Raw genomic sequence first — 18,042 nt, 5'->3', positions numbered from 1 at the left:
GGCGCCCCGACCCCGGCGGGTTCACTTCGCTCGCGCTCGTTTACCCACCCGGGGCGGGCGCCCTGGGCGGGCGCCGCTGCGCAAAAAGTCACCTTCCTCTAGATGGTCCCGCCATGCCGGCGGCCTGCTGCTGGTCCGCCCGGTGGATCGCGACGGTGAGCAGTTCGAGCCTACGTCGCACACGAGGGCCGCGTCGGTGAGAACGCGCAGCGCAGATGCGGGCGGCCGCGCCGCGTGGGCGGGCGAGGCCGCGCGCCATCGCTGCGTCTCGTCGTCCGTCTCTGCGCGGATGTACCATGACTTTGGCGCGAGCGCCGCCCGCTCTGGCGCCTCTGTGGGCTGGGCGAGGACGGCACGCGGCAGCAGCATCAGCGCGGAGCGCCTCGCCGGCCCCGGCTCCACCGTCTCTCGCACCGTGTAGCCCGACATCGACAGCATGACCTGAGGCGGCCGGGAGGCGGGGGGCGGTCGGGAGGCGGTCGGGGCTGGCGGAGGGAGCGAGGCGGCACCTTGGGCGGCGCTTGCAGCGTGTGGTCGTCGTCGGTGTTGTACCAAGCGAGGGCCGTGTCCCGCAGCACGAACCACCTCCGGTCGCGCAGCGGGCCAGACGGCGAGAGGTACGGCTGCGCCTTTCGGGGCGGGCCGCCGGCGCCCTGCTGCTCTGCCGCCGCGAGGAGGTCGCGGCCGCTCGGCTCGGAGGCGAGGGCGGCGCGGAGGTGGTCCATGGCGTTGAGGCGCTCCTGTGTGGGACGCGGCGTGGACGTACCTCGTGGGGTGGGACATATCTCGCGGGCTCGCGTCGTGGACGCGTCGTGACATGCATGTTGTGCAGAGAAAGTCGTCTGTGCTGTGTCCGTGGCGGCGGGGCGCTCCTTGGCACGCAGAGGGCCGTCGTGTGACTTGGACTTGAAGACCCAGCCCTGGTACCGCGCTGGCGCCGCCGCGGCCCTCGCGCGCGCCTCCCCGTCCGCCCACCTCCCCTCGGGCGCCGCCCTCGACGAGTTTGAGCCGCGGCTGCGCGACTTTTGGGCGTCGGCGGCGCGCCCGGCGTCGGCCGGGAGCTGGAAGTGGGCGGAGCGGCCGTCCCGGTCGACGAGGCGGCGCCAGCGGCGCGGGGCGAGCTTGGCGCAGCAGGGCGGGCGGAGGAGGCGCGCAGCGGAGTTGAGGCACTGCAGGACGGTGTCGTCGCCTTCAAAGGTGGTCGACTCTTTGAACTCGGCGGAGGTGTCGCGGAGGGTGTGCACGGCGTGGAGCGAGACGGTGACGAAGATGACGGTGGCGATGGTCGAGTTCGAGCCCGTGCAGTTCATCCATACCATTGACAGCGCGCTGATGAGCAGCATGACGAGCGAGAGCAGGTAGTACGACCGCACCTCGTTGATCCGCCGCTCGAGGATCTCGTCGGCGGTCTTGACGTCGCCAGCCGAGGTGCCGGTGAGCGCGGTCATCTGCGAGAGCATGATCAGATTCGAAGAGATAAAGATGACCCACAGCGAAAAGCAGAGCGTCGCGGCCGTCGACGCGACAAAGATTGTGTCGAGGAGCGTTTTGGTGACGTGCTCGTCGTCAATGGTCTCGAGCGATTCGCCGCCCAGCGAGGCGACCGCCGAGCCGGCCACCAGCATCGCCTGCGTGTTGAGCTGGTTGAGCCAGTCGACGCGCGCAAGGATCTGCCGGTGCCGCAGCTCAAGGAGGTCGCGCTTCTGGTTGGCGACCCACATCTGCTGCTCCGCCTCGAGCATGCCCACGTCGTGCGCCGAGTGCCGCCCGCCGCGACCCGCGGCGTCCATGCCGGCAGCGGGCGTGGCGATTTGCTTCAGAGCGTTCGAGAGCGTCCCCACCTCGGTCCGAGCAAGCGCGAAAGGATCCGGCTCCAAGCTGGCGAGGTACTCCCGTCTGGGTTTTTGTCTGGCCGAGTCAACCCTTGGCGAGCCTTGGCGAGCAGAGCTGCTCGGTGTGAACAGGCCAGCGCACAGCGCCATAGGAGGTATTTTCTTCTCAATAACAAGGCTGTGAACTCATTCATGACCGGTCTCAATGCCCCACCCCCCTGCGCGCGGGCCTTCTAAGCCCGCGGGTAGTCCCCCCCCATCCCCAGGGCCTCCAGGGCTCGCACCTCAACCTCTCACAGGCCAGCGCACAGCGCCAAGGAGGTATTTTCTTCTCAATAACACGGCTGTGAATCACAGGCCAGCGCACAGCGCCATAGGAGGTATTTTCTTCTCAATAACAAGGCTGTGAAGGGTAGTCTCACCCCATCCCCAGGGCCTCCAGGGCTCGCACCTCAACCTCTCACAGACCAGCGCATAGCGCCATAGGAGGTATTTTTCTTGTCAATAACAAGGCTGTGAATCGCGGCGAGATGCCCTCCAAGTCGGAGCTGCGCGAGCACATGCTATCGAGGTGTCGTGAGTTTCGGTCCCGTAAATTCGTGGCGCCCGCGGCGAGCCGAGCCAGGCCACGGCGCTCGGCCTGTTGAGAGAAGACCTTCCCGGACGGCAGTGACAATTTACCCGACATCAATCGTCGACGGCAACCTCGAGAACTGCGCCTCCAAAGTCGCCCAGATTCGCCTCTCGCGGCGCGCTGAGTTAGTATCGCCGGTGCGCCAGCTGGCTCTGCTCCACAGCAGGGCATGCCTGACTGGCTCCTGCTAGCCGTGCGTCCTGGTGGCATCCATTGCCAGCTCAGGTAGCCTCAGGAGGTCGCCTCGCGTCGTGCCAAGCCGACCGGCAGGCGATGCCCACTCACTGCTAGGCTTAGAGCAGGCGCACATCGCTTCCAGGGAGGGGGGCGTGCTTCTGCTCACGCTCCACCCCCCCCCTAGCATGTGGTGAAGGCGCTGGGGGGGTCGGGACCCCCCCCCTAGCATGTGGTGAAGCCTCTGGGGGGGGGTCGGACCCCCCCCTAGCATGTGGTGGGCACCCCCCAGCAGTTCGTGGGCTAGGAATAGCCGCCAGAGAGCCGATTTTGCCCCCAAAGTTGTGAAATCGTGGCTGAAAGTCCAATATCTTGGAGAATCTGACCAGTCTCAAGGCTCATGTAGCTCCAAAGGATGATTTTACCCTCGAAAATGCTGCGAAATGAGGCGTAAAATCAAGGGCCCGGAGGGTCTGACCACGAGTCTCTGGGGGGGTCCTCGGCCACGACCCCCCCCCTAGCATGTGGTGAAGGTGCTGGGGGGGGCGGGACCCCCCCCCTAGCATGTGGTGAAGCCTCTGGGGGGGGTCGGACCCCCCCCCTAGCATGTGGTGTGAGCAGAAGCACGCCCCCCTCCCTGGAAGCGATGTGCGCCTGCTCCTAATCTCGGGCCTTCAAGCGGCGGTGTGGTGCCGTGAAGGGCACCGGGACCAAAACTACGACCATTAGTACCGTGCGGGGGCAGTGCATTAATTCTGTCAAAAATCGAAAGGAGTTCCCTTGGACGTATTGGGCTAGGATCATGCGTCCGGGAGGCCCCCCTTGCGTGCCGCAACGACCCACAGTGCTGGTACCACTCTGTTCACGTTCACAGGTCGTACTCGCTTAGTGTGGGTAGACGAAAGTACCGTATTCGGTACTATCAAGAAAGACACCGAAAAAGTCGCCGCGCAGTCCACGACGAGCCAGCCAGCTGCCGGCTCGCACGGCAGCCTCTTCCTATGGACCAGCCTCGACTTCCATACAGTCAACATTTTGTCGCTGCGTGCTCGTGGTGAGCTGTGGCGGCGGTCGAAGTTCGCCCAGATTCGGTGACGAGCGCCGGACGATAGTACCGCCTCTGTTCGCCCTGTGCATGTCAGGCATGTCAGGCCAGGCTGCAGCAGGGCACTACCAACGTGCTGCCCGGTTGCAGCCTGACTTTGCCCACTGTGCACAGTCGCCAGAGCACCACCACCGCCCGGCATCGTGTCACGGCGAGCTCCTTCTGCGCCCGCTCGCGAGGCTCTCGCGCTGGCACACTTTGGCCATCTGCTGCTCGCGTTCGGCGAGCTCTTCTCCGCACTCCTGCCACGGTGCCGTCACCACACACCTTCTGGCTGGCCTGAGCCGCGCGGGGTCGCCGGCGGGGGCAACGCGTCGACCTCTCTCTCTGGTGCACCACGGGCCGCAACGGCCTGCTAGCAGCGTGCGCGAGGAGGCAGTGTGCCGGCACAGTCGAGCCGGAGCATCGGGTTCTTGATGCTTCTGGGGTCAAGTTTGACCTTATGTGGCCTAATATGCAACAATAATGCTATGCTCTCACCCAGCCTTTTGAGATATGATCCCTCAAAGTCGAATTTTCGTTTACTGGTGACCATACTCCATAGTAGTGTCTGGCCTGTTTGCATATCTTCAAACGAAACACTTTAAGTCTCGACAATCACTAAGCTGCTTATGTGGCACCGCAGAGGCTCCCTTGGGGATGCCTGAGGCCACCCCAACCACTCACTAAGCCGTACGTAGACGATTTTCCGCTACTTTTTTCGTTTACCCACAACTAAGCGAGTATCAGGACCATAACTCCGATACCCGTGCACTGACGGTCGGCCGTCGAAACCACGCCTGCGTGGATCGCGTCACACCAATCCTCGCTACCCAACGCGGCCAACCTCGAGAGCCTCGAGCCGCAACCCACACTGTACCTAGCTAGGTAGGAATCCTTATGCGCGTTAGCGACGCCGTCAGCGACCTCAGCAGCCTTGCCTATCAGCTTTGGCCGCCACTCCTGCCATACAGGTTCGATAGGAGCCTCCTCCCACCGGCGACCGGCAGCCGCGGTGAGCCGAGCATCGACGTGCTCACCTACAATGTTGAGTTCTCTGGCGCGGCTGGCGCGGCCGCGGACCGTGTCATCGACGCCATAACGCAGGCCTCGGCCGACATAGTGCTGCTGCAGGAGACCAACCCGGCGTGGGAGCGGCGGCTCGCGTCGCTCGAGTACCGGCACGTGCATTACCACCACCCGACCAGGCAGCTCGCCGGCGGGTGTGCCGTCCTGAGCCGCTTCCCGCTCGCTGAGTGCCGCGCGATATCCTTTGGAGACGTCGCCGGTTCCGTCTTCCCCGCACTCGCCTGCGCCGTCGACACGCCCGCGGGGGTGCTCCGCGTGGTCAACGTGCACCTCCGCCCGCCGCTCGAGCTAAGCGGAGGCGCCCTCCTCAGCAGCGCGAGAACGACCGCCTCTGTCCGCCTCGGGGAGGCGCGCTCCCTGATGCGAGCTTGCCCCGACGCCGACCTCGTCGCCGGCGATTTCAACGAGGCGGACGGGTCGGCCGCCCTCGCCACCCTTGCGGCGGCAGGGTTTGGCGACGCGCTGGCGGAGTGGGTGCCGCGGCGAAAGGAGACGCACCTCTGGCCTCTCGCAAGAGGCCTCACTCTGCGCAAGCGGCTCGACCACGTCGCCTACCGGACCGCACGGCTAGCGTGCGTGGGCTGCGGCGTCCTCTCCGGATTCGAGGAAGGCGCCTCGGACCACCAGCCCGTGCTGGCGAGGCTCGTGGGCAGGTGAGCGCGGACCCGCGGAGACTCCGCAGAGAGGCGGTAGCTGGGCCTGCGCCCGCCGCCCGCGCGCGATTCGTGACATTGTAATATGTCTCGTCGAGACGGTACCTCTTACTCGTCTATCCGTACTCTAGTTCTCGAGAGTGGAGGAGAGACGAGACCCGACCCCGAGCGCCGAGGACTATATCACGCTTTCACGCTATATTAAATACACTATATTGGTATCAGTAACCTGCCTCCGGCGGGGCCCCCCGCTACATTTACCCCCCCCCCCCTATTTACTTAGTAAATACGGTATGCCACGGTCACGCGCACACGCGACCTAGTGGAGAGCAATAGCCGTTTGGCGCTCTAGCCCCCCACGCACTCTACAGGCGGCGCGCAGCGCCGCGAGGCTGGCCGGCGCGAAGCGCCGGCCGGCAATTTCGCGGTAGTAGTGGAGAGCAATAGCCGTTTGGCGCTCTAGCCCCCCACGCACTCTACAGGCGGCGCGCAGCGCCGCGAGGCTGGCCGGCGCGAAGCGCCGGCCGGCAATTTCGCGGTAGTAGTGGAGAGCAATAGCCGTTTGGCGCTCGCTCCGCCTAAAGTTTCCGGCTCTGGCGGGGCCCCTACCCCGCTCAGGCCTCCAACTTTGGCTGCGCTTCGCTCATTAATCACTTTCCACTTTCCCCTGCTTTTTCTTATCTGATTTAACTCTTCCTATCTTTTGTTCACCCAATGACGTATAGTATGCTAATGACGTGTAGTATGTCGCACCGCTCGCGCCTCTCGCGGCTCCGCGTAGGGTCGCGCTGTTGGCAGGCTGTTGGTGGTCGAAGGCGCTGATATCATTGAGCGCGCACATACCTCAAGATACGATACATAGAGGCAACGGCCACCGATTAATCCGATTTAATTGCTTATGGAGCGCGCTGTCCGCTGACGTCGCTCCCTCGCGCGAGAGTGACGAAGTCGCAGTGTCGCGGTGACGGTGTCACCCACTGTCACGGTGCCGATCGGACACATCGGTGTAACACTTTTCACACACGTCAACGACCCCGCCGGGCGTGCCGCGCAGCGCCCGGGCGACCCACCGGAGGAAGGCCTATTTCAACCATTCAAAATGGCCCACTAACTTTGGTACACGCACCGCGCGTCTGCTCGCGGTACACACTAAAAGTCGGGAATCTCACAGAACGACGCGTGTGTGGGGGCCAGCACGGCTTTACCCAAGCGGGTCGCACGGAGACATGGGTAACTGCCGCAAGCCGCCTCCGGGTGAAGGGGCCCGGCGCGGTGGGCGTGGGCAACGGTCCGGTAGCCTGGCCGCGCCTTTGCCGCGGCCCTCGTCGCTGCTGCAGCGACGACAGCCGCGGCACGAGGTCAGAACGCGGCCTCGGAGAGCTCGAGCGAAGGCGCCGACGGTGGCAGCCGTGGTAGTGGTCGATGGTAGAAGGCTCCTGAGCCGTCGGGCACCACGCTCGACGTCGCCGAGCAGCCGCACCCGGCGCGAGCGGCTGCTGTCGGCGGGTGCCACCGAAGGCGGGTGGGCAGCGCCGGGCGGGGCGGCGGAGCTTCTCGAGGCGCGCACGTGCCCCGCGGGTCGTGCGCCGAGGCAGACGGCCAATCCACTATACAAATATTAACCCATACTGTGACCTCAGAGCATATGAGGCACCAGTTTTCTGGAGTGCTCAGCAGCTGCGGCCGCGGTGGCAGAGTCGGCCGCGGTTCGAGCGAGCAGCTTTTGGCTGCGGGTTCGAATCGCGGAAGGCTCATGCCCTCGCGGAGCGACGCGGGTCGCGCGGCGCGCGCGTGTCAGTGCGAAATATGGCGTTTTGAAATGCGACAAAAGACGATTCTCGACTTGTGCCCCAGTGCCGAACCAGTGCAACCAGGAAGTTCCTCTGTGTCGTCGCTCTCACGAGGCCCTGCGTTGTTCTCGTTTAGCCAGAACTATACGGATCGCATACGTCATACAGATATACCACGACCGAACTACACGGGAACAGAAGTCAGAGAAGAGGTGAAATCGGCGGCCCTGTCTAGCATGCTGTCCAGCTAGAGGTAGCGTACGGATGGCAACACTCTGCCGATATGGAGCGGCCTCGAGGGAGCGGCAGCAGACTCGGATGCTCCAGCTGGTCCCCCAGCCTGCATTTGGTGCATCAGTCTCTGCGCCCCGCCACTAACCTGCCCGCACGAGGCCCCGGCTGCCCCAGTCTCCTGGCCTCCCTCTCCCGGCGTCAGAGAAAGTCACTCCTGGAGGCGATCGCCTCGACCCATATTGTCTCGGGATCGCCATCCGAACGCGCACCGCGTCCCCTAGCCGCCGCCGCCCGTCCCGCCTTCCCTCTCGCAGCCTCCCCTCTCTGACGGGGTGGCTGCACGGCGCCTGGCAGGGTCGCCTGAACGAGCTCGCCTCGTCGCACGGCGCGCGGCAGGTCGCACACGTCCGCGACTATCGCCGCGCCGACGGTGCCCAGCACCGACCCCACCACAAGCAGCTTGGCGGGCCCTACGAGACGAGTGGCGGCGCGGCCGCCGGCGGCCGCGCCGTCGGCGAAACAGGAGAATCCCCAGCGCGAGGATACGCAGTACTCGGCAAAGTCTGGCAGAGTGACCGGCAGCGGCCGTGCCGCCGCCGACGCCACTAACAGAACGAGCAACATCCGAGGCCGCGGAGGCATCCAGCAACCCCACTTCATCAAGGGCCCCCCCCCCCCCCCGGTGAGTGAGGAGAAAATCGGAGGACTCCCACGTATTTCTCTCTTTTCGCATCTGTGTTCGTTTTCTTTTTCTAGAGCCATCTTATCGACTAAAATCGCTTGAAAATCAACACACACACAGCAGTCCACCTTTCGGCTTCGCGCTTTGCCTTTGGGTATGACGTATGTTCGTAAGGGCACAATCCTCGCGGCTCTGAGGATTGACACCGTTCGCTCGCGTGAGATTTTTGAGCGGCAGATGAACCAGCGCTGGAGCCCATCACGGCACATGCTGGAGGAAGGAGGGCAAGGGTTTTGCAGATTCTCCGACTCACGCCCGCTGCTGCTGACCGTGCGTGGCTGTTGAGAGGGTTTCTCATGTGGCGTCGGGCGTGCGAGTGAGCGGTCTCGCGCGCATGCATCTATATCTTGAGTGTCCTGTCTCTCTCGTTAGTGGCACCACACACTGTCCTGCGGGGGTGCTCATGACAGCAGCAATGACAGCAGCAATGACAGCAGCAATGACAGCACAGCAGCAGCAACGACAGCGATGACAGCAGCAATGACAGCAGGAATGACAGCTGCGCAATTACAGCAGCAGTGACAGTTGGACCAGTCGGGGATGGTTACGACAGCAACGACAGCAGCAACGACGGCAGCAACGACAGCAGCAACGACAGCTGGTGACAGCTGGTGACAGCTGGTGACAGCTGGTGACAGGTAGGTGTCACTGTCGCTGTCGTTTGCTGTATGACAGCTGGCAGCTGTCGTGACAGCGGCTAACCGTCGTGACAGCGGCTAACCGTCATGACGTGAACTTTCCATAGTCTCTTAAAGAAAGAAAGAAAACACACAACCAAGGGAGGGATGGGAGGACGGCACGCCGCCACCACACAGGGATTTTAATTTTAGCTTAGGGAGAAAGGGAAAGAAAGAAAGAAAGAAAACAGAGATGCCAAGGGATAAATAAATAAATATATTAGCATCTTCAGGAGAGATGGGCGACGCACGAACACAGAGGCACAGTGCGCAACCCGAGGCATGAAAAAAGAATGTGAACCCATTGTTTCTTTTGATCATCGCAGTGTACCAATGCTTCGCCTGCGGGCCGCCGCTACCACCAGCCTGGGCCTCACGCTGAGGGGCGTGGCGCACATTGTCGCTTCTTTCGTGCTCTCCACCGTCGTCTACTCGGCCATCTACGCCGCCGCTGTGCCGGAAGCGGAGCTCAACTATCCACTTCACTTTGGCCTCTGCGATCCGCCAAACGTCACGCGCCGTGTGGCAGCCGCGCGGCTCGCGCCCTCGGATGCGGGAGGGCGGGTGGCCGCGGCGGCACCACCGCTCGCTCCCGGCTACAAGTACATGGCGCGGCTCTGCCTCGAGCTGCCAGAGTCGCCGCCAAACGTGGAGGTCGGGACATTCCTGGCGGAGCTCTCGCTGTACGGCGGCGACAGCGGCGAAGCCGCCGCCGACGGCCCGCCTGTCACTGCCCTCGATGCGGTGCAAGCTGCGACACCGCCGGCGCCGCCGGCGATGCTCTTTGCGTCGGCGCGCCCGTTTGTGCTCCGGTACCGCTCGCCGCAGGTGCGGTGGCTCGGCAACCTGTTCTTCATGCTGCCTCTTGTGCTCGGCCTGCTCGAGGAGAAGCAGACGCACTGCGCGCCGCTCGCCGACGAGCTGCACAACCGGCGCGACCGGCCGGCGCTGTGCGCTCCGTGGAGCCATCGGGGAGCCTTCTCGGAGCCTGTCCCTACAGGCGGGACCATCCGGTGCTCGAGATGCGCGTGGCGCTCTCCTCGTGCTCGCTGCAGGAGGGCGAGCCCCCGGCGAGTCGGGAGGCGGGCAGGCAGGGACGAGGGCGGCGAGAGGGCGCACGGCTTGGGCGAGGGCTGGCCGCGAGGGCTGGCTGCGAGGGCCGTGGCCGCGAGGGCTGTGGCTGCGGAGGGTTGTCGGCCGCGAGGGGATGACGGTCGCCGCCCGCCGCCCGCAGGTCTACAGTGCGACGCTCCACCTCCGCACCTCCTTTGGCGTGGTTGCGGCGCTCATGCACACTTGGTTCTTTACCACCGCCGCGGTCGGAGTCACGCTGCTGATGCTCATGTGCACGCCGAGCCGTCGCCCCGTTAGCCGCCATACGTCTGCCGCACCGGAGGCCGTGCACGCCACTGGTGCCGCCCCTCGTCGCAGGTACTGGCTCGTCGTGCTCGTCTTCGAGCTGCGGGACCGGCTGTGCGTGCGCGCGCCGGTGCGCGACACCGGCCTAGCACCTGCCATGACGAGGCGCCTCCGCCACTCCGGCTGTAGGCGAGCGCAAGACGAGGACCAACAATACCAGCAGTTCCAGCCGTCGAGAGCGGCGCCGGACAGTAGGCGCCGCCCCGTTCCGCCCATCGCCGGCAGTTCGAAATCAGATTAGCTGTTGTCACACATGCAACGTAATGAAATCTTTTTGAAGTTTTAGCCATTCACGATTCATGATCATCCCCCCACCCCGGTGTACGCACAGCGTATGTATACAGTGCTACTGGGCTGGGTTTTTAGGCATTGTGGGGTTGGCACTCCCATCGACCCTCATGACCTCCTGCGGTCTCTGAGATGGACACCAGTGGGTGTGGGACCACAGCCAGGATACACTCGAAGGCTGGGTAAGCAGTAGAGGTCGATACTCGACGCGTCCCACATGGTCTGTGTCGCTGTCGGCACGCTGTCGACAGGCACCGGCCAGGGCTACAATAGTGCCAGTGAGGCGGAGGCGCGAGTCGGAAGGCGCGACCGTCAAGTGTTCCCTTCGTTTTCCTACAATCGCTGTGAACCCAGCCACGTACTGGGTAAAACCGCGTGCGGACCGGAGTGAGCGGTCTCCTTGGCCCAGGTATATAACCTGCGTGAGAGAGAGGCCCGGAGGGGCCCATCACGGCCCACGCTTGCCTCGGAAATGCGAAAAAATGCTCCCCGGCCCCCTCCCGCCCACCCCCCACACCTGCTTGACTACTCCCCCGAGAGCCCCCCACGCGCGTGCACGACGCACGAGCCGAGAGACGAGAAAGTTCGAATTAGTGCGGAGTTTTTCTGAACATGGGCAAGGGCGGGGACCTGTTCCTTTTTACCCACCTCACAGTAGAGAGGTGTCCGTTTTTATTTATTTATTTAACATGGATACTGGACGGGGGGGAGTCGGAGCAGACGGCATCGGCCGCTGAGGGAACGTTGGGAAGACAAGAGGCACGAGGAGGGCGGCGACCTCAACCGACTATGGAACCAGTCGCCAGACGACGCAGGGCAGATGACGGGGAGGGAGGCGGAGCAGACGCGCAGGGCGAGACGAGAGGCCTTCACGCGCGAAGAGACTTCATCAGCGTGGCGTACTGTGTCGACACCTCTTGCAGCCTGGCGTTGCCCGCCTCCTTCTTTGCGCGCATCTCGTCGGCCCTGGCGCGCAGAAGCGCCTTGTCTGACGCAGACCCTGTGCTTATGGCAAGCTGGTCGAGGCACTCCCCCTCGCTGGTCATCGCGTCGGAGATGTCGGTGAGGATCGGGTTGCTCGCGTCCAGCTGCTCCGTGAACAGCTCGATCTTCCGGCGGGCGAGCTCGCAGCCCGCCGCGTCGGCCGCCTCCTCGGCGTCGGCGAGCTCGCGCATCGCCTTGCTCACCTGCGGGCGAAGGAGCGCAGAGGGCGGGCGGTCGTCGGCGCGCCGGGAGCCAGCCTCGCGAGGGAGAGAGGCGGCCGCCGCCACACCTCGATCGAGAGGAAGAGGGTCAAAAAGTTCCGGATCCCGAAGCCGCCGCATCCGGGACGGATCGGCTTGCTGCACGCCTCGTGCGGTGCCTTGCAGCGCGTGTCTGCGCAGACGCGCTGGATAAACTCGAGGAAGGGCGCCTCGTCGCCGGGCCGGCGCTGCAGGATGTTCGCGGTGAAGATTTGGTAGAGGATGTCGCTGCCCTGGATGTCGACGAGGATCTTGTTTCGCACGATCTGCAGGTACTCCTCCTCCTGCAGGTGGTCGCGAAGGAGCGAGTGCAGGTTGGAGTAGCGCGAGAGCCGCACCGTCGCCACGATCTCCTCCAGCTTCGCGTCGCGCTCCTCGGCCAGGCCCACGGGCAGGGCGGCGCCGGCGAGCGCCGCGCGGAGCCGCTCCGTCGCCGCCTCGAGGTCGAGGATTCCAGTCGTCGAGAGGAGCCCCGCCGTGACCAGCGCGGCGCAGACAGCCTCGCGCAGCACGGCGGAGCACGTCGTGTGCTTTGCGAGGAGCGGCGCGTCGAGGCGGCCGTAGTAGGAGCGCGGGATGTTCAGGAAGGTGAAGCCTCGGCCGGTGATGAGCCGGTAGTTGTTGACGCGCTCGATGAACGCCTTGAGGTCGTCAACGCGCGAGGCGACGTGCTGGATGCCCTGCCCGATCTCCTGCAGGAAGCCGTGCACGTGGCCGACCGGCGAGAGCGCGTTGTTGATCGGCAGGTACACCTGGCTCTGGTTGACGAGCGCGTCGGCGCCCGAGACGGCGAGGCGTCGCGACGTGTTGCCCGTCACCGTGCTCTCGATGCGCGCCTCGCCTGCCGCGACGACGCCCGCGTTGAAGTCGACCTTCGGCGTGAAGCCGAGTGCCTCCTCGAGCGTGCGCAGGAAGCCCTCACGGTCGAGCACGTTGCTCACCTGCTCACACGCACGCGTGTGAAGAGACGCTCTTCACAGCGCCGCCTCGAGCACGCTACTCGCCCAGTGGTCCGAGTAGGCGGGGATCGAGGTGCCGTCGAAGACCGGCGCCGCGTCGGCGAGGCCGGGAAGCACCCCCTCCGGGTTCGCAAAGCCGGGGCTCGAGGCGAACGTGCCTGCGCGCTCCACGAAGCGGAGGACCGTCCCGTCGTCGGCGGCCGCACCATCCGCCGTGTAGAAGGCGAAAACCTCGCCGATCCGCATGCGACCGAGCTCGAGCTCCGCCGCGGGCTTGGCGGCGGCGGCGGACGAGGCTGCGGGCGCCTGCACCTTGCGCACGTCGGTGTAGGTGAGGGTCCAGTCGACACGAGCCCGCTTGCCGGTCGTCACGTCGCTGCTCGGCGCGCCGGCGTGCGCGCCGGCGTGCCACACGAGCAGCGCCGGGTGCCTCTTTCGGTACTGCGCCAGGATCGCCTCGACGCCGCCTTCCTCGGCCACCTCGAAGCCGAGCGCGGCGATGCCGGGCCGGCCGCCGTGCGCCGTGAGGAAGCGCTCGACGTGAGAGCGACGGAAGTGGTCGTACGGCTCGTCCGCGTCGTCGCCGCCCACCAGTGCGCACGTGACGCAGAACTTGACGCCGCACGGGTCGGCCGAGGTGACGAGCACGGAGCGCGTGGTGGGACCAACGTACTCGGCCGTCACGCGCCAGCCCAGTCCGACCAGGAGTTGCTCGACAAAGTCCTGACCTGCCGAGGCATACTCGGCCTCGTCGCGGCGGTCAGCGGGATCGACCAGCTGGTTCCAGATCTGCCTGCCCTCCTCGACGCGCGCGGGCAGCGCGCCCGCGGGAAGAAAGCGCATGCCGCCCGAGAAGGGATCGAAGGAGCCGCGCGACGCCAGCGCGTTGAGCTGGCTCTCGAGCTTCTTGTAATCGGCGAGCGGCCGGAGCGAGTCGCGCTCGACGTAGACGTGGAGGTGGTGGAACTGGAAGCTGAGGTCCGTGGGCGTCGAGACCTCGACAGTCGCCGACATAGATGGGCAGGGACTGCAGGAGGGACTCCACCGACGCCTGCAGCGTGCCGGCCCGAGGAGTTGCGGCCACTCCGGGATTAGTCACGCCTTGTCAGTTTTCTTGTTGAGCGCTGTCCCGAGCGATGTTTCGACACCGATTGATGGAAGGTAACTTAAAGTTTGTGGGTGTTGTTCCTCACGATAGCGGGCTGTTTGTGTGGGACTCTGCCTACGGGGCCTCCCTCGGCGCCTCAACGAGTCGCCGAGAGCGTCTCCGACGGCGGCGGTCAGGGGGACCTCGTATAAATGCCCCCCGGTTTTTTACAACAAGGCGGTAACATGCGAGGGGCTGAGCTGTAAAGGTTTGGACCATCCGCGTGTTATCAAAGCGAGAAGACGCACACACTGCGGAAATTCGCACTCACCCCCCACTGTCGCCAGACTGTGAGAGGCTATAGGGGAGGAGGGTGGGAGACCATAGCTCCCGCGTTCCCGTCGGGCTCCAAAGCAGGCATAGCACAAGCCGCCGCCAGGCGCGCTTGCGAAACACCGACGGCAAACGTAAATTCGTAGGCGCCCGACGGAATTAATCCCGATTAGGCGCCCGCGACACACTGAATACCCCGGGCGGGCCTCCGCTCCGGGGCTGCTCTATCTCCATTGTCTGCACGCAACCATGGTTATGCCCTTCACACCCCCAGCCCTCGTGTCACCGTTGTCCAACACCTTTGGGTGTCACACTGCAGTAACATGCGAGGGGCTGAGCTGTAAAGGTTTGGACCATCCGCGTGTTATCAAAGCGAGAAGACGCACACACTGCGGAAATTCGCACTCACCAAGCTGCAGAGGAAGACGCCCAAGCTGAAAGCAAGTCCCAACGTTGCACGCAAACTTGGGACGCCCCTCGAACCTCGGTGACACGAAGAACCACTATTCCATCGCACTGATGGCAAAGTCCGAGACCTCCTCGAGGCCCGGCATGGAGTCGGAGTCGGAGGCGCCTGCCTCGCCGTCGTCGTCATAAGAGAGGTAGTCGGGGAGAGCGTCGCCGTCCGCCTCGGCGCGCGACGACTCATCCCACTCGCGCCACGCATCGGCCCGGCTGAGCGCGGAGCGGCCGTCTGGCCCCACGTAGCCGCCCCCCTGGGAGAGGCGCCAGCCGTCGGGGAGGAGGTTGGCCTCGCTGGCGGCCTCGGCCTCCGCGATGGACGTGTGGACGTCGCCAGCCTCGTCGCCCCCCTCAGGCACCACGTTCGCTGGGCCCTCGACCCGCCCGTCGACCGCCGCGACCGCGCCGCTTGCTGTGGCAGCGGCCGAGCCACCACCCTGCAGCGCCTCGCGTGTAAGCCGCACCGCAGGCGGGCCGCGCTCGGCAGGGGCGGAGGCGCTGCGCGCCGCGGGCTGGGCGCCCTCGGCGGCGCCGCCCCCTTCGGCCCGAAGGACGCCGCTCACCGCGGCTGGGATCTGAGCAACGAGACCCATCGGGAAACGCGAGTAGCGCTTGTGGGCATCGCTCTTCATTAAGCCATGCGCCACCGTCACGTCCTCGCCCAACACCCGCTTCGAGTTGTTGTAGCCCTCGACCCGCAGGCCGTGGAGCCCGCCCTCCTCGCCCGCCGCGACACCGACAGCGCGTTGAGCCGCCTTGAACTGGTCCATGGCGGGCGCGTAGCGGAGGGGGCGTCGGCGGCCATCCACCGTCTCGAGGAAGAAAGGCTCGTCTGGGTCGCGACGGGCGTTGAGGACGGCGATGTGGAACCCCATGAGGCGCACGAACCACGCAATGATGCTGTACCTCGAGTCAGCCACATCGCCAACAAAGGCCCAGTCGCCGTCGCCCCTCGCCTCTGGGCGCTCCACACGCTGGTCCTGCTTGATCTTCTTGAAACGGACCCACAATCCCCGCACCGTGTTGCCGCTTTCGTCCTGGACCTGTCCGATGTCGACGTCGCTGACCGTCATATGTTCGGTCTTGTCAAACCTCTCACGCCCCTCAAAGGTCTTGCAGAGGCCTGACTCGGAGCGAGAAAAGGTGTACACGAGCAGGAGGATGAGGAAAACGAGCTGGACGGATGCGAAGTTCCTCACGTCAGTCGCCCTGATAATGGCGGCGACGATGGCGAAGGGGACGGCCTTCCGAGGCTCGCCAGGGACCCACGTCAAGACCTTGACCCCGGCCATGAACATGGTCCAATCGACGACGCCAAGACGTGGATCTGCCTGGTGCATCATCTGCTGCCACGTGCAGATGCCCCACGCGTAGCCCTCGATCGAGCCGAAGACAAGCTTCGTGTCCACGACCATCGACATTACGCATGCGGCAAGCTTTCCGCCCCTCTCGGGGTCATCTGTGTAGATGATGACCGACCAGCCGTACTGCAAACACGTCTCCTTCCAGTACTTCATGGCCGCATTCACCGTACGCCATGACGACGGCGCCAGCCGGTTGTCAAAGACGCTCTCCACCGGTCGCACCCACCGGCACGGGAGGCCCTGGAAGACGGACGACCTCGCGAAGGGCTGATGCCCACCTCCGTCCCCGGGGGCGGCAGCACAGCCACAGAGAAGGCACATGGAGAGGATCGTTGTCCCCATGTTCGCCCTGCGTACGCGTGGCGCCTGGGCGGGCCGCGGCCGGACGGCCCCTGCGACATGAGCCCGCCTGCGGCGCTGCTGCTGTCGCCCGGGGGGCGCTTGGGCGCGCGCTGCGCCGCCCTCCGCCGCCCATGCCCGTCCGGCCCGCGCGATTGCGGGGAGGGACGCGCCGAGAATGACGCCGCCGACCGCTATGATGGCGCCCAGGATGACCGCCACGAGGGGAAGGCCGCCATGGACTGCGAGAGGGGTGACGGCCTCAGTCTGCTCGACCACGCACGTGACAAAAAGGCAAAGCGTGATCCACGTCCGCCCTACTGCCCGCCCGCGGCGAACAGGGGGGGGGCGCCCGCGTGGGCTGCTCGGGTACATCCTCAAAGGCACGGCGGCGTTCCGGCAGCGCGCGCTCCCTGCCCGCGCCGGCGCTCCTCTGCAGGAAAGCGCCTGGAGCCAGGAAGCCGCTCTCATCGACCTTCGCGAGGAACTCCGCCTCGCGGCCTCTCGACAGGTCGTCCGCCAGGTAGTTTGCCTCCGAGCTGATCCAGTAGAAGGAGTAGACAAACCCGTATCGCAACTGCAGGGCGAAGAACTCGTACATGAGGAAGCGAAGCCGCTCCGCTCGCGACCTTCCCCGCGAGCCCGAGCCCTCGATGGTCCGGTTGTCAACGGCAAAGGGGACGATGCATCCGCGCCAAGAGTGACCAAGCTCCGCGGTGGCGACTGTGACAGCGTCCCCCTCGAGGTAGTCGATGAGCGAGCGAGCGGCCGACCGCGTGTAACGCCACAGGCTGTACCTGCCCCACACGTCGACATAGCCCCCCCCGGCATAGAGGCTGCCCCGGCTGGCATCCGAGCGCACCTCGCCCGCCCTCGGGAGGCCAAGGTACGAGAAGAATCCCCGCCCGTGGTTCCACTGCAAAAGGCGCCGCACGATCTGGAAGTCCAATTTAATCGCCCGCGTGAGGCGCCGCCGTTGCCACGCGAAGCGGAGGCCTGTCATGAGCCCAAACAGGCCAGAGAGCAGACAGCCCGCCCCGGGTGGAAAAGTCATGACGCACCGTTGGATCCGGCCGGCGGCAACCTGCATCTCGTTCAGCGTGAGGGACGGTCGCCCGCACATCTCGTCCAGCATCGCACTGTACTCGTCCCGTTTAGCGGGGTCGAGGGTGCGCGTGCGGTCCACGGAGTTCCACCAGAAGCCGATCACGTACTGGCACATTGCGGCGGGGCGGTCCTTCGCAGCCTTGAAGAAGACTCCGAGCAACGAGCACCACCAATGGAAGCCGAGCATCTCATTGTCAACCTGGCATCGGTCAGGTCCCATGAGCGCGCAGTCATCGACGTGTATCGCCATAGGCAGAGTGAGGACCTGCTCGGACCTTGCCATCTGCACGACCCCGTCGACGAAAAACCGCTTGAATGTGCCTGGCATGCCCGCTGTCCCAAAGTCGCAACAGACGTTCACCAGCAGGTACAGCGGCCCCCGGTGCTCTAGCCAGAACCGCGAGAAGAAGAACGGCCACAGCTCGGGCGCGATCGGCAAATGAGCGAAGGCGTCGGCCACGTCCGAGACGCGCATAAAGTAGTTCGTCCCGAAGAACCACGCAATCTCCGAGTACGACAAGATCTTATGCT

At 65.0% G+C, this 18,042-nt stretch overlaps 6 protein-coding genes across 6 annotated transcripts; 3 read left to right on the top strand and 3 right to left on the bottom strand.

Moving 5' to 3' along the window:
* Positions 1-88: 88 nt before the first annotated feature.
* EMIHUDRAFT_247965 (hypothetical protein) lies at positions 89-1,742 on the bottom strand (the record flags this gene model as incomplete). Its single annotated transcript, XM_005763652.1, has 4 exons — positions 89-170; positions 296-441; positions 510-585; positions 901-1,742. The coding sequence occupies 4 exons, from the start codon at positions 1,740-1,742 to the stop codon at positions 89-91; spliced, it is 1,146 nt and encodes a 381-aa protein (XP_005763709.1).
* Positions 1,743-1,788: 46 nt separating this feature from the next.
* EMIHUDRAFT_247964 (hypothetical protein) lies at positions 1,789-2,657 on the top strand (the record flags this gene model as incomplete). Its single annotated transcript, XM_005763651.1, has 4 exons — positions 1,789-1,845; positions 2,099-2,153; positions 2,319-2,403; positions 2,486-2,657. 4 exons carry the CDS (start codon positions 1,789-1,791, stop codon positions 2,655-2,657), a joined length of 369 nt encoding a protein of 122 aa, XP_005763708.1.
* A 1,805-nt stretch (positions 2,658-4,462) lies between these two features.
* On the top strand, positions 4,463-5,692 carry EMIHUDRAFT_446114 (hypothetical protein). Its single transcript, XM_005763650.1, has one exon. It carries the CDS (start codon positions 4,625-4,627, stop codon positions 5,468-5,470), a length of 846 nt encoding a protein of 281 aa, XP_005763707.1. The 5' UTR covers positions 4,463-4,624; the 3' UTR covers positions 5,471-5,692.
* A 3,549-nt stretch (positions 5,693-9,241) lies between these two features.
* On the top strand, positions 9,242-10,612 carry EMIHUDRAFT_371536 (hypothetical protein; the record flags this gene model as incomplete). The annotated part of the gene is made up of 4 exons (XM_005763649.1): positions 9,242-9,841; positions 9,910-10,253; positions 10,341-10,382; positions 10,458-10,612. Coding segments are annotated over 2 exons (811 nt in total), but the record flags the coding sequence as incomplete, so codon positions are not given.
* A 667-nt stretch (positions 10,613-11,279) lies between these two features.
* EMIHUDRAFT_470913 (hypothetical protein) lies at positions 11,280-13,890 on the bottom strand. The gene is made up of 3 exons (XM_005763648.1): positions 12,856-13,890; positions 11,890-12,801; positions 11,280-11,803 (listed from the first exon to the last, which is right to left on the bottom strand). The coding sequence occupies exons 1-3, from the start codon at positions 13,831-13,833 to the stop codon at positions 11,486-11,488; spliced, it is 2,208 nt and encodes a 735-aa protein (XP_005763705.1). The 5' UTR covers positions 13,834-13,890; the 3' UTR covers positions 11,280-11,485.
* Positions 13,891-14,742: 852 nt separating this feature from the next.
* Positions 14,743-17,986, bottom strand: EMIHUDRAFT_247959 (hypothetical protein; the record flags this gene model as incomplete). Its single annotated transcript, XM_005763647.1, has 5 exons — positions 14,743-15,138; positions 15,265-16,305; positions 16,385-16,414; positions 16,597-16,721; positions 16,792-17,986. 5 exons carry the CDS (start codon positions 17,984-17,986, stop codon positions 14,743-14,745), a joined length of 2,787 nt encoding a protein of 928 aa, XP_005763704.1.
* Positions 17,987-18,042: the final 56 nt, after the last annotated feature.

This window comes from Emiliania huxleyi (assembly GCF_000372725.1).
Source record: "Emiliania huxleyi CCMP1516 unplaced genomic scaffold EMIHUscaffold_620, whole genome shotgun sequence".
NCBI classification, from domain to species: Eukaryota; Haptophyta; order Isochrysidales; family Noelaerhabdaceae; genus Emiliania; species Emiliania huxleyi.
The sequence above is the reverse complement of the archived record's forward strand: the minus strand, read 5'-3'. Positions and strand labels throughout refer to the sequence as shown.

Bases quoted from the DNA above. Each gene is read 5' to 3' on its own strand.
- EMIHUDRAFT_446114 (XM_005763650.1), top strand. From the start codon at position 4,625: ATGCGCGTTAGCGACGCCGTCAGCGACCTCAGCAGCCTTGCCTATCAG.
- EMIHUDRAFT_470913 (XM_005763648.1), bottom strand. From the start codon at position 13,833: ATGTCGGCGACTGTCGAGGTCTCGACGCCCACGGACCTCAGCTTCCAG. The intron at 12,802-12,855 runs GTGCTCGAGGCG...GCGTGTGAGCAG, and splicing joins CGGACCACTGGGCGAGTAGC to GTGAGCAACGTGCTCGACCG. The intron at 11,804-11,889 runs GTGTGGCGGCGG...CTTCGCCCGCAG, and splicing joins CCCTCTTCCTCTCGATCGAG to GTGAGCAAGGCGATGCGCGA.